This window comes from Phalacrocorax carbo, chromosome 27, assembly GCF_963921805.1.
Source record: "Phalacrocorax carbo chromosome 27, bPhaCar2.1, whole genome shotgun sequence".
Classification (NCBI taxonomy): domain Eukaryota; kingdom Metazoa; phylum Chordata; class Aves; order Suliformes; family Phalacrocoracidae; genus Phalacrocorax; species Phalacrocorax carbo.
This window is the reverse complement of record NC_087539.1, coordinates 669281-681793: the sequence shown is the minus strand read 5'-3', so window position 1 is coordinate 681793 and position 12513 is coordinate 669281. Positions and strand designations below refer to the sequence as shown.

At 56.2% G+C, this 12513-nt stretch overlaps 1 protein-coding gene across 1 annotated transcript; it reads left to right on the top strand.

The window, feature by feature from the left end:
• The first annotated feature begins 27 nt into the window (after nt 1-27).
• On the top strand, nt 28-12187 carry PA2G4 (proliferation-associated 2G4). The gene is made up of 13 exons (XM_064474213.1): nt 28-238; nt 2865-2993; nt 3590-3695; nt 3922-3991; nt 5152-5244; nt 6000-6063; nt 7646-7724; nt 8785-8863; nt 9191-9324; nt 9960-10054; nt 10517-10644; nt 11077-11130; nt 11396-12187. The coding sequence occupies exons 1-13, from the start codon at nt 151-153 to the stop codon at nt 11459-11461; spliced, it is 1185 nt and encodes a 394-aa protein (XP_064330283.1). The 5' UTR covers nt 28-150; the 3' UTR covers nt 11462-12187.
• The last annotated feature ends 326 nt before the right edge of the window (nt 12188-12513 follow it).

Here is a 12513-nt window from a genome sequence, read left to right as displayed (position 1 = left end):
GGGGCGGGGACTCGCCTTCCCAGCGTGCCCCGCGCGGAGCCCGCGCTCCTGCCCTGCTCGCGCTCTCTCGCTCGCGCTCCCCGGGGTCTCCTCAGTCCTCAAGCGGCGGCGGCGGCGGGGGGGGGGTCGGCGGCGGCTCCGACTCCGACCATGTCGGGCGAGGAGGAGGCGGCCGAGCTCACTATCGCCGAGGACCTGGTGGTGACCAAGTACAAGATGGGGGGGGACATCGCCAACCGTGAGTGCTGGGCCGCGGCCGGGCGGGGGTTGGCGGGGAGGGGGCGGCAGGCCTTGGGCGGGGGTCGGAGCCGGGGGTGCCCGGTGAGGCGGGGCGGGGGTGGAGGCAGCGGCGGGGGGCCCGGGGACGGTGGTGAGGCCTGCCTCTCCGCCCCCCCCCCCCCCCCGCCCTCGCTGCCAACGGCCGTCTCCACACGCCGGTGTGGAGCTGCGGGAAGGGGAGTGGGGGGGGGGGCGGCCGTGCGTCCCACCTCGGTGGCGGCGGCTCCCCGGTTGTCCCCGTCCCGGCCCCGCACGGCCGCTGCTGCCGGCACGTGGCCTCCGCGCCCCACGTGCACCGGCGGTGCGGGGGGGGGGGGGGCGGGGGAAGGGCCCGGCGCCCCCCGGCCGCCCTCCCGCGGGGGGCGCCGGGAGCGGGGCCCGGCGGGCGGGGCCGGCCCGGTGCGGGGGATGCCCGCGTCCTGCCCCGGGGCTGCCCCGCTCCGCTCTTTTGTTCGGGGCTTTAATCGAGCGAACTGACGCGGGGAGGCTGTCCCGGGCCGGGGCTGCTGCCCGCACGGGCCTGCGACCCGCGTTGGGCGTCCCTGAAACTTTGCCCCCCCCCCCCCCCCCCCGCCCCCCCCCGTGTTATTTCCATCCTGCTGTTATTTTTTTAAACGCTTATTTTTGCTGTATCATTAAGGGTGGTTAGTTGCCCCTCGAGAAGGGTGACAGCTGTTTAAAGAGCTAACTGGACCGGTTCTGTGAGGTTGCCCCGGCGTTAGGAACAGCCTCGCTAGCGGCGTGTCCCACACTAATTGTTGCTGACTTCGATGCTTCTTTTAAGTCATCCTGACGGGTAACTCGGGACGTGGCTCAGGAGAGAGACGTGGGGCTGAGCGCCGCAGCGGTGGGGGCTCCCCTTTGGGAAGGGAGGATGCCCCTTCGCCTTCTCTGTCCGCTGGGCAAACTGGGTGTAACGGTGTGCCCCGAGCCTGGCTGTGCGGAGGGGCCGCCTCCCTTCCCAGGAGAGGAAAGGCACTGTTTCCTCGCCCTCACGGCGGGCATGAGCGTGTTTGGGAAGAGCACACATAAAGCTGTGGCAAAAAGTTCAGAACGCCGTGGGTTTTTGTCAGAAAGAGGTGCCTTTAACGATATAAATGAGACGTCATGGAAGGCCGGAGTACAATTAGTAGGTGTTCCTCGGTCAGCGCTATCACGCTGTCTGCTTCTTGGTTTTGTTTGAATGCTCTGATGAGCGCTGCTCTCCGTTTATCTTTACGCTGTGTTTGTTTTAACATTCCCTGTTCTCGCCTCTCTCTGTCCAGCCACCCACTGAATGTCTCTTTATCAGAGCTTTATCTGTACTTAAAAAAATATTCCCAATTTGTCATTGTTCGTGGCACACGGAAAGGTGACTGAAGGGATTTGAAAAATAATTTGTCATGCAGGTGAAAGACTTCAGGTTTTTACTCAGTGTGAAAGAAATTATGAAAACCCTCCTGCTCATAAACATCCCCTTCAGTGCTTCCGAAATATTTATTGATGTCGTACGTAGAACACACGCCATCGGTTACCGAAAATCCCACCCAACGGAGGCACTTCTCAAAACAGCCTCTTGTAAAAACACCATGCTCACAGAGTGAGAAGAAACTGTGAGGATAGCTTTTATCCCAGCATCTGAAAATATTTCAGCGTAAGCTTTACGACTCCCTATAAAGTGTCCCAGCTGGAGCGAGGGGGAAACAGCAGCTCAGGGGTCTGCTGGTGACAGCCGGAGCACCTCAGCCCTGCCTGGACTGTGGGGAGGCCATCGAATGTGGCTCCTCCAGCAGCCCCTGGGCCCCCGTAACACCCACGAGGTGTGTTTGTGAACGTCACCGGCAGTGTTTCAACCAAAGCCCCTTTCCCCACTCATCCTACAAAGTGTGAGGTGCGCTGTCATCTACGGCAGAACCAAAACGCTGGTGGGACTCGCGGGCACTGGAATACGCCCAAAATTGGGTGCAGGCAGCAAAACCTCTCTGACCTGTGGCGTGGAGCAAGGCGTGTGGAGTTCCCTGTGTCTGGCAGCTGCTGGGACAGAGCAGGAGCACGTGGGTTACCTTTAAAACACGTTTCTGCAGAGTAAGGGACTAACGTAACCGGCTCTGCGCCGCTGCCAGCTCTTGTGCCCGGCAAAGTCTTTCAACTGCTCCGTACCTCTGGTCCTGCACGTCCGCAGTGCTGGCCCCCGTTCCTTTGATGTGCGGCGTCTCCCAAGTAATTTTCAAACCTGTTTCTGTAGCTCTGACTTCTCCAGAAAGAATGTGGGAGAGCGGTGTTTCTGCTTGGCTGCTTTGTTTGACAGACCTCGGTCTGCGCAGGCAGGTGCCTGAAGCTGCAGCGCTTCACCTGCGCAAACCCCAGCGTACGTTCGTTTGCTCACGGTCTCCGTGAAACCTTCTTGAAAAGAAAATAAAGGTTGAAGTGGGATTTCTGCCCCTCCACGGTCCCTTTGGTGAAAAGCTGAGTCCAGAGTCTTGTTCCCTCTTAGAAAACAAACAGAACTTTTCCACCACGGTGCCGTGTGGTGAGCACCGGTGTTAGATTTAAGGCCGTTTGTCATTAACAGGCTTCAACAGCTCCGTGTCTGTGCTTGAATTCAGGGGTCCTGCGTGCGGTGGTCGAAGCGGCGAACTCCGGAGTGTCGGTTCTCTGCCTGTGCGAGAAGGGAGATGCCATGATCATGGAGGAGACTGGCAAGATCTTCAAGAAGGAGAAAGAAATGAAAAAAGGTGAGGCCTGCTCCAAAGACATTATCAGCGTTGTCATGTTTCTTGGTCCCGTTGGGTGGCTGGTGTGAATGGGCAAGGGCACAGAAAGCCCTACTCGGTGCTAATCAGTGTAAGAAACAGTTTGCTGTTGCCAGAAAGCCAATTTTAACCCAGATCCTCCTGCCAGCCCTGCTGGTAAGCATCACTGGTGAGCCTCAGCTTCCCATTTTGATGCACCCAGTCATCCCCATTGAAATGAGAGTTACTTTGGACAGCAGTGTCCCCCCTTCAGGAAGACCTGCGGTTCGGTTATCGCCGGTCTGTGGTTGCTGTGGAAAAAGTGTGTCACTGGAGTGGTCACCCAGAGCTCCCTGGTTTCTGTTTGGCAGACTTGAGGGCCCTTTTGCAGGCGGCTCACTGCCCTGGATGGATGTCTCTGACGGGAGCAGACCATGTGCTGTGTTCCTCCTGGCTCCTCGGCCAGAGGCTTGTGTGACGGGGCATTTTAAAGCACTTCAGAAACCAAAACCCCGAGTGACGATCCACGTCGGTGGGGCTGATGCCTGTGCCGGGTGTGAGGCTGCACGCTCTCATGGAATGTTCTTTTCCTTTTATAGGTATTGCCTTCCCAACGAGTATATCAGTAAATAACTGTGTCTGTCACTTCTCCCCCCTGAAGAGTGACCAAGACTACATCCTCAAAGAAGGAGACTTGGTCAAAATGTAAGCGTCTTGCTTATGCTTCGTGTGAGTTTACTGTTGTCATTGGGCTTTGCTTTCTAATCCTGCTTGGTGTGTTCAATCCTTCCTCGGCGTGGCTAATTAAGGAATCTCGTAGCCTCTCGAATGAAGCGCTTGAAACATGCTTGAGTCTTCTGATATTCTAGAAGTCACGCAAGTTTCCTGCGCCATGATGCCCCACCTGTAATTAGCTCTCTTTCTGTTGCAGTGACTTGGGAGTCCATGTCGATGGCTTCATAGCGAATGTAGCACACAGTTTTGTCATAGACGCCTCAAAGGTAGGTTGTGATGGAGCAGTGTCTCCTGCCGCCGCCGCCTTGCGTGCGGTCTAAAGGAGAGATTACAAAGCTGATGTTCGGGTGCCTCTGGTTCCCGAGGCGGCGGCAGCGCGGAGCCCCGGAGAGGCAGCCGTGTCGTTTAGCAAAAGCACCGTGGGTCTGGTGGTGCAGCGGTGACAGGGTGAAAACAGTCCCCTTCCTAAAAGTTATTCAGCCCTCTGGAAAATGAGGGCTGACGCGCTGTTTCAACACATACAATTTTGCAAGGTTACAAACTATTTGAGAGAAACCACGTGTGAGTGGTGCTGCGGTGGGTCATTTGCATGTAGAGTGGGGCTGTGGGGTGGACTAGGCAGACTGGTTTTGCTGCCCCCTCTACTAGCTGAGGCACCGGGAGCCCAGTGCTGCGCTGCTGGGAGCCGCTGCCTTCGCCTTTGCAAACTGAGCTCAGGGGCGACTTGTTCTTTGAGCCCCAAAACTAGTCTCTGCTGCCCACTTCTCCTGCCTGGACACGCCAGCACGGGCTTTCCTTGCTCGGGGCTGGCCGCAGCGCCCAGCCCTGGTACGAGCCGGCGAGGAGACCACCGTGGCACGCGTGGTTCGGCTGGGCATGTTGGAAGTGACGCTAAGCCACGCTCACGCGGTGGGAATGACTGTTGTGTGCGTAAAGTTGTCATGTAAGCTCGGAACGAACCTTTAGCTGTAGTCTTGGGAGGAGGATGGCGGTGTGGGTCTTGGGAATGGTTTTTCTCCAGTGGCAGTGTCTGAACGACTTGATGGGGAAAAGAAAACAACAACAAAAAAACCTTTTTGAAGTGTATTGAAATCTTCCCAGTCCACAACTTTTGGTGACAGGAGAGTTTCGTTCTGTTTTCAGTCTTTGACAGTGATGCTCTTGTACTAGGGTGTTTCTGTTAACTCGCGAGAGCGCCAATTTGTTTGTGGCTGATACTCATCTGCTCTTTTAATGGAGAAGAGACTTAACGACCGAGCTGTGGAGCCAGAAGCCCTTCCACCTCTGAGCCAGATTTCCCTGTTCTCTCTGGGGGAGGGTGTCTGGCTAGATGGAGAATCTGTTTCTGGACACTCAGAACAGTGTTCCTGCTAACAAGCAGGAAGGGAATGTACCTTAAAAAGCCTGTGTTTTTGTGTTCTTCCAGGAAAACCCTGTGTCAGGCCGTAAAGCTGATGTCATCAAGGCGGCTCATCTCTGTGCCGAAGCTGCTCTGCGCTTGGTAAAGCCTGGAAATCAGGTGGGTGACTGCTGCGGGGGAAGGTACGTCTGGGCACGGGGCGACGAGCTCGAGTACAGGCGCTGCCCGTGCCACGCTTACTGCGTAGAGATCAAAGCGCGTGACCTTGTCGGGGAGGAATTGCCCAGTGATGTGGGGAATCTGGAAGCAGCTGTCTGCGGACAGCTGAGCTGCTGCTGGGTGAGCACCAGCCCGCCGGGGCGGGTGGCGGTGATTTCTGTCAGCAGCTCTGGCTTCCCTGCGGGACCCGAGCTCTTCCCTGTGCGCTGGCGGCTTCACAGAGACGCCTCGGTGCTCCCGCTCGCCGGTCCTTTCCTTGCTGAAAAGGCAGCTGGGTGCACACAGCGACTCCACCGAACGGTGCTCCCTTCCGTCTCCCGCTTGCACCTCTCCCTGGCCTGGTGCTCAGGTGCCTCGGCGGCCGTGGGCAGCCTCCTTTGCCGCTGCGATACTATTCCAAGCGCGCTCGTGTCGCTCTCAGTTCCCAGTGTAATCCCCTGAAGAGGGATGGCTTGCGAGAAGGCACTGGGTGCCGTGCGGGAGGCTGAGCTGACCTCGTGTTACGTGTCGTTTTTGTTGACACCAGGTTAAAAATGGAAGCCTGACACCGTTTCTCCTTTTTTTTGGAGGTGTTAGAGCACCTGTCGGTTAGAAACCCTGGCTTTAGCACAGAACGCTGTCGAGTTAAAAAAACCTGCCGTACTTGTGGCTTGAATTTTATATCCTTAATGTGTTTTCATGCTTTCTTCATCCAGAACACACAAGTGACAGACGCGTGGAACAAAATAGCCCACTCGTTTCACTGCACGCCGATTGAAGGTAAGGACGGGGAGCAGCTGACCGGAGGTAGCGACGTTTTAGCTGCACGCTAAATCCCGAGCTGCCCTATTCAAATTCTGGGAGACACCTAATGACTACGAGTCCTAGACATGCCAGCTTTAAATGCAGCAGCCTTTGCTAAAGAGAAAAAGAAAATCCCTTCAGAACTCTCTAGATTCTTCTTCCTTCCTTCCTCTATATTTTTATTTTTTAAAGCTGCGTTACTCTAGGAACAATAGACGCGGGCTTCCCCAGCTGGTAGGTGGTGTCCTGGCTCCTGGACTTCCTGCTGACCCCGGGCAAATGGCGTGGCCCTTCGCTTTCACACTTGACCACTCGTAGCTAAAACCCCTTTAGCGAATACGTAACAGAGCTTGTTTGTAATGCGAGGGCCGCTGCGAAGGCAGCCCATAGATGTGCAGGGTATGTAATTTCCTTCCTTCCAAGTCTAAACTGATTCACGTTCCCTTCGCAGCGTTGATAACGGGCGAGTGGGAAGGCGCTGGGATAGCTTCTGGTAGAAATGAGACTGCTGGCTTCTTGTCTGAAAGGTGGCGGGAGAGCTTAGCCTGACATTTGGCACACGCAGATGCTTGGCTCCTAGTCGGTGACATCACTGTCAAATGGTTCTTTCAGCCACACTTACATCGGTCCATTATTAGTTAAATATCCTGAAATACTGTAAAGCTGGCCCGTTCTTTTCGCTCGCCTTAGCCCAGTCTCGGAACGTCGGTTCCCTGTTCCCTGTGTGGGATGGCTTTGTGGGTCTCCCTAATGTTTTGCTCCTTTCTCTGTGAAAAAACGTGGCATCAGCTGCAGTGAGGAGGCGGCCGCTCGCACTGTCGAGGGAGTTGAAGCAGCCACTGTTTTGGAAACAGTCGAGTGCCGTAATTATGGAGGCACCGGCAGCGGCATAAGGCCCCAGTTGATGAAAACAAACGGGGCAGTTGGCGGCTGGGGTTGTGCTTTCCCTTCCCGCCAGCGGCGGCCGTCCCTGAACGGAGGCGCGCGGCTGCCCCTGCTGGGCCGGGGGCCTGGGGAGCGGGGCGGCCGCGCGCGCCTCTTCCTACACTTCGATTGGAAGGTGAAGTGTAGAACAGAAGGGGAAAGTGAAGCAAACCCCCCAGAAAATACCCTTTGAGTGCGGTACAGCCGAGGTGCTGGGAAAGGACTGCGAGTTTCCATTAATTTGACATTTTGCATCTTTAAAAGACACCCCGGGGTGCGTCGGACGTGCCCGTGGGTTCGCCTCCAGTCCGTACGGCCCACCGGTGCAGCGCACGTGCCGAAGTGAGAAGCGGCAGTGCTTGAAAGGGCTGGGCGGCTGCCGCGCCTCTCGCGGGAGCTTGCAGCTCCCCGCTGGCGAGGGAGCGTTGCTGAAGTCGGAGCGGGCTTTGGGGAGCCCCGTGTCTGCGCTAGCGCACTTGACGGGAGGCGAGGAAGTGCTAACGCTGACGACGGTGTCTTTACCGCTCGCTCTAGCTGAGGGCTGCAGTCCCGGGCCCTGGAGCGTTAATAATGCAAGTCACCGTGTCGCTGGTTTGCAGCGCAGAGGTGTTAATGGATTCTCTTGTCACGGCAGGGATGCTGTCGCACCAGCTGAAACAGCATGTGATCGATGGAGAGAAAACAATCATCCAGAACCCTACAGACCAGCAAAAGTGAGCATCACCTCTGGGGTCGCTGCTTCCAGCAGCGTTTGGGAGGGGTGTGACTAGGTCCAGGATGGTGACCCTGTTTCTCGCTGCGGTATCAAGTGGGGGATGTAGCAGGTATGTTTCATTTAACCGGGGTGTAGACTGCTCCCCGTAAGGCCTCCTTCTTGAAGTCTGACCCTGTATGGCAAATCTGTAGCTTGTTAGGCCCATATTTTCTTGTCTGTCCTCTGTGAACGTGAAGCGTGGCTCTGTTTGTGGGTTGTTCTGAGCAAGGAGGGCTGGAAGTCGCTGCCGTGAGGCTCCTCCGTGAGGCTCCTCGCTGGCACCTGCCAGTGTTCTTGGTTTCTGTCCAGTTTCTCGAAGGAGTCTGCTGGAGGCTGCCAGCAAAATAACCAACTGTTGCTGGCTGTAGCGGTGGCTGCTAATTCACCAGGAGCTGTGCCAAGACCTATCGCTTCTCTTGCAGAAGCTGCCAGGAGCCCACTGGGTGGTGATCGCTGTCAGTAGCATCTCGGGGTGGTTTTGAACTCATGGTCTGGATATGTCACTCCGTTCTGTTCCAGCAGCTCCTCTCGGGGATCCCTCGGGGTTGGGTCCAATGCTGAATATTTAGAGCTTGGTGGCTCTAAATCCAGCACTGGGCCTGTAAGTTCTCAGGTGTGGTGATGGACCAGGCGTGGTAGGTCACATCCTACCTGCCTAGGACGTGTCCACAAGCTCAAATCGCCAGAGGTCTGAGACCTCCCACCCCTTACTGGGGATGGAGCTACTTGTCCTGGGCAGGAGGAGCACTGGCTTTATTGCTGGATTTCTCTGCCAGCCTGTCACTGACCAGCTCTGCTGCCTGGCATGTTACTCCTCAACTTTGGCATCTTCTGTGCCAGCTTTTGCTCTTCTGCTCCGGCAGCTGGTCACTAGCACCGTAGTGCTACTTTGTGCTTGTAGACCTTCTCTGGCTAAGGCCAGCGTGGGCTTGTGCGAGCTACTGGGGCTGCCTAGGAGGTTTTGACTTCTTCATTTACTGTTCTTTGACTCACCAACCTTTTTTTTTTTTTTAATCCAGGAAGGACCATGAAAAAGCAGAATTTGAGGTCCATGAAGTTTACGCTGTTGATGTTCTCGTCAGCAGTGGAGAGGGAAAGGTGAGGCTGGTGCTTCTTGGCCTGTGGCTCCTCTGCGCGCGTGGTCAAAGCGGCCGTGTTTCAGAAGAGTCGGCAGCAGCCGTGGTGCTAACAGCCACATCCTTGCGGGTGCCAGCTCCAGCCGGGGAATACTTGTTGCCTGGGTATCGCTGTGTCTTTTTGGGTGGAGCCTTTTCCATCCGAAAAGTGGAGGTGCACCTTTGAGGTGTCGCAGCACGGGCGGTGCTTGCCCGATGCTGACGCCCCAGCGCCTGCAGGCGTTGGCTGACCTGGCTGGGGAAGTGCTGCGCTGCTTTCCTGGTCTCTCAGCTCTGTTTGCGTTTTCAGGCAAAGGACGCTGGACAGAGAACTACAATTTACAAAAGGGACCCCTCCAAACAGTACGGCTTGAAGATGAAAACCTCCCGTGCCTTTTTCAGTGAGGTGGAGAGGCGCTTTGATACTATGCCATTTACTCTCAGGTATTTGCTCTTATTCGTGGCCTCCCCATGTGTTCAGAGCGGGGGGCTTGGCGTGAGCTTGCAGACCACGCTGACCGCAGAGCCCACGTGCTTTCACTGTCCTGTCTCGGAGGAGGAGGCGGCCTTTGCTGCTTTACGCTGGGGTTTGCTGTATTTGAGCCCAGGAGTGGGTGGAGGAAGGATGTTACAGGCTTAAGCAGGAATCCCAGGCAGAGCCTGAGGATTTGAGAATCTCTGCCTCGTGTGGCAGGTGGGGAGCCAGGAATTGCTTTTAAAATAAACCGGAGAAGGGTGAAAGCAGTGTCGGGGCACAGCACGCAGAGGTGAGGCAGTTCCCACTGATTTTTTTTTTTAAGCGATGTACTCTCAAACTAAGGAAACAACATTCACTTGACAGCCTTTTTTCCACCCTTAAGTCCACTTGCCTTTTCTGCTCCCTGGAGGTTACAGTTCACCCGGCAGTTCCCTGCTCTGGCAGTCTGCTTTGTCACTGCACCTCGACGCTGCTGGGGCGAGGGGGGCACAAGTGGATAAAGGCTCCAGCCTGACCCCGGGGGCAATTCTGAAACCTGCGGGGTGGAATCTGGCTTCTAGGAGAGGGCATGAGCTCAGGTGTGTCTCTGTCTCCTCCGCAGGGCATTTGAGGATGAGAAGAAGGCCAGGATGGGGGTGGTGGAATGCGCCAAGCACGAGCTGCTCCAGCCTTTCAACGTCCTCTACGAAAAGGAAGGTGAGTGCTGGCGGTGGGAGGACTGGGAGCCGGGTGTGGACGGGCGCTCGGCGGACAACTGTCGGTCGCTTCCGGAGGCCGTATAAATACCAGGGATGTACTTCAAGGGCCCTGGGATTTATCCTCCAGGAAACTCGCTGCCCATTGGCTTCTGGATCTTGCTCTGGAGTCGTGCCAGCGATATGAAATTTTTTTGTGGAGTAATTTCCTGGGCAGGAGGAGAGATTGATGGCTGCAGCTCTCTGGTTCACTTACGGAGCAGGCTTTGGGGGCGAGGGGTGGTAAAGGAGTTGTTTTGCCCTGCCTGGGGTAGGTTTTAAGCAGTTCCTGCGAGATGGTGTCCAGCAGTGACAGTGTGGAAATGGCACAGGAATCGAAACGTCTGCTTGGAAACATCTGCTGAGATACCCGGTGGATCGGGGGCGCGGGGAACGTGTAGTAACGCCCGGTTCTGTCTTGCAGGAGAGTTTGTTGCACAGTTCAAATTCACAGTGCTTTTAATGCCCAACGGTCCTATGAGGATAACCAGCGGCCCCTTTGAACCGGAACTCTACAAGTCGGAGTTTGAGGTGCAAGATGGAGAACTGAAGGTGGGTTTAAAAATAATAGTCAGTAGATGTAGCGCATCGCACGGGTCACCCTGTCTTTGCATCCCTCGGGGTGAAGGTGGGAAGCAAAACCCCGACGACTGTGCAGGGCGTGAGCTTAAAAAGGAAAAGATTTGCTTAAGACCAGGTTGGGTCCCCATTTCCTGCATCAAGCACCAGCTCTAGTGGCTTGATAACAACAGTCAGCCCTTTCCTAGGAGCGGCTGAGAAGCCTCGGCAGCTGGCTCCGAGGCCTCATACCTCGGCAGGGTGTGAGGCTGTGGCATTCCCCGCCCATCACCGGGCCCGTGAGGACTTACCACCATTCCTTCGGGGGTCAGCGGCGCTTGTTCCTCTTCAGACACGTTTCCCTGTATCTGCTGTCAAAAAAAGGAGCCTGCTTTCTAGTTTCTTATGTTTCCTTCCTGCCTCTAGGCCCTTCTACAAAGTTCTGCAAGCCGGAAGACCCAGAAAAAGAAGAAAAAGAAGGTAACGTGGCCACGTGTTGCCGGGGGTCAGTGGCACGTTATCGCTTGCCGTCACCCCGCCCGAACGCTACCCAGGCCCTGCGTGGGGGCGTTGCGGGCTCCCCTCTGAGCCCTGGCGTCCCCCAGGCTCGCGAAGCCGCCGCCTCGTGGGAAGGGGCCTCCTGGTCCCCCGGGTGGGCTGCGCCGAACCTGCCGCCAGCGTCGCGGCGCCGCGCGGCCGCCGGCGAGCCCCCGTCCTCACCGCCGCCCTGGCTTTGTCTCCGCAGGCCTCCAAGAACGCAGAGAACGCCACCACGGGAGAGACGGCGGAAGAGAACGAGGCTGGCGACTGAGCAGCTCCCGCTCCCTCCATGTAGCACCCACTTCACACACACTCGCCCCTTTTCCCCCCAAAAACAGAAGCGAAATAATCTAGCACTGTTTGTCTCTTACGACCAAACAACAAACAGTCTGGACTTCCCACTGACTACAACCAGCTCCTATTGACTTTGCCAATGAGGGAGGATTCTCTCAGCCACTTCAGACTACTTAAAAAAAGGAAAGCAGAAAAATAAAATCAGGAGTAAAAGCTAGTCTATATCCACTCTTTCTAACCTTTTATACTACCCATACTTGTTGAAGAGGTGAACAAATAAGCCGATCCCAGCGAGAGGGAGCGTAGAGAGCTGCCTGCTTTCTTCCTCCTCCTCCCCACCCCCCCCCTTTTTTTTTTTTTTTTAATAATTTCTCCCTTTACAGCTTTTCTTGGAGGAAAAAAACCAAAACCAAACAGCCGATTACGCCCGACAAAAAAGTGCCCTGTGTTTAGTGATATGGTACGCTGGACGGTGTAAGGTGATCTGCCTCGCTGCGCCATCGCGGCCCCTCCCGGCCGCCCAGGCATCCCTCTCCGTTCCCTCGGGGCGGAGGGTTTCTCTCTTCTCTTACAGCCTCTAGATTGTACGTTGATAATTGGGAAAAAATAACAAATTTTATGTCCCCTGTGAAACTGTAGACTGCTCTGTCTACTCTGTTCTGTCTCTGCCTTGATTTACGTATAAACGCTCTATTTTTTAATATGCCGCTGTGGCGAGCTCGTTTTTAAATTGACTGTCCGGCGTTCCCCGCCTCCAGCTCGGCGGAGGGGCGGGGGGCAGGCGCGCTGCCCGGCGCTGGGGCGCAGCTCCCCGGCGGCCCCGGGAGTCCCGTGCTTCCCCGCGGGCCTGTCCCGCGCTCCCACGTGCGCTGGCGGCTCTCGGAAGGGTCTCCTCTCCGCACGCGCTCCTCCGGCCGTAGGCGAGGGAAGCGCCGCAGGAGCTGTCGGACGCGGGGTGGAGTCCGGGCAGGGGTATCGCTCTTTTATAGTCAGCCTTTTTTTAAAAAAAGAAAAAATAAAAAAAAAAAA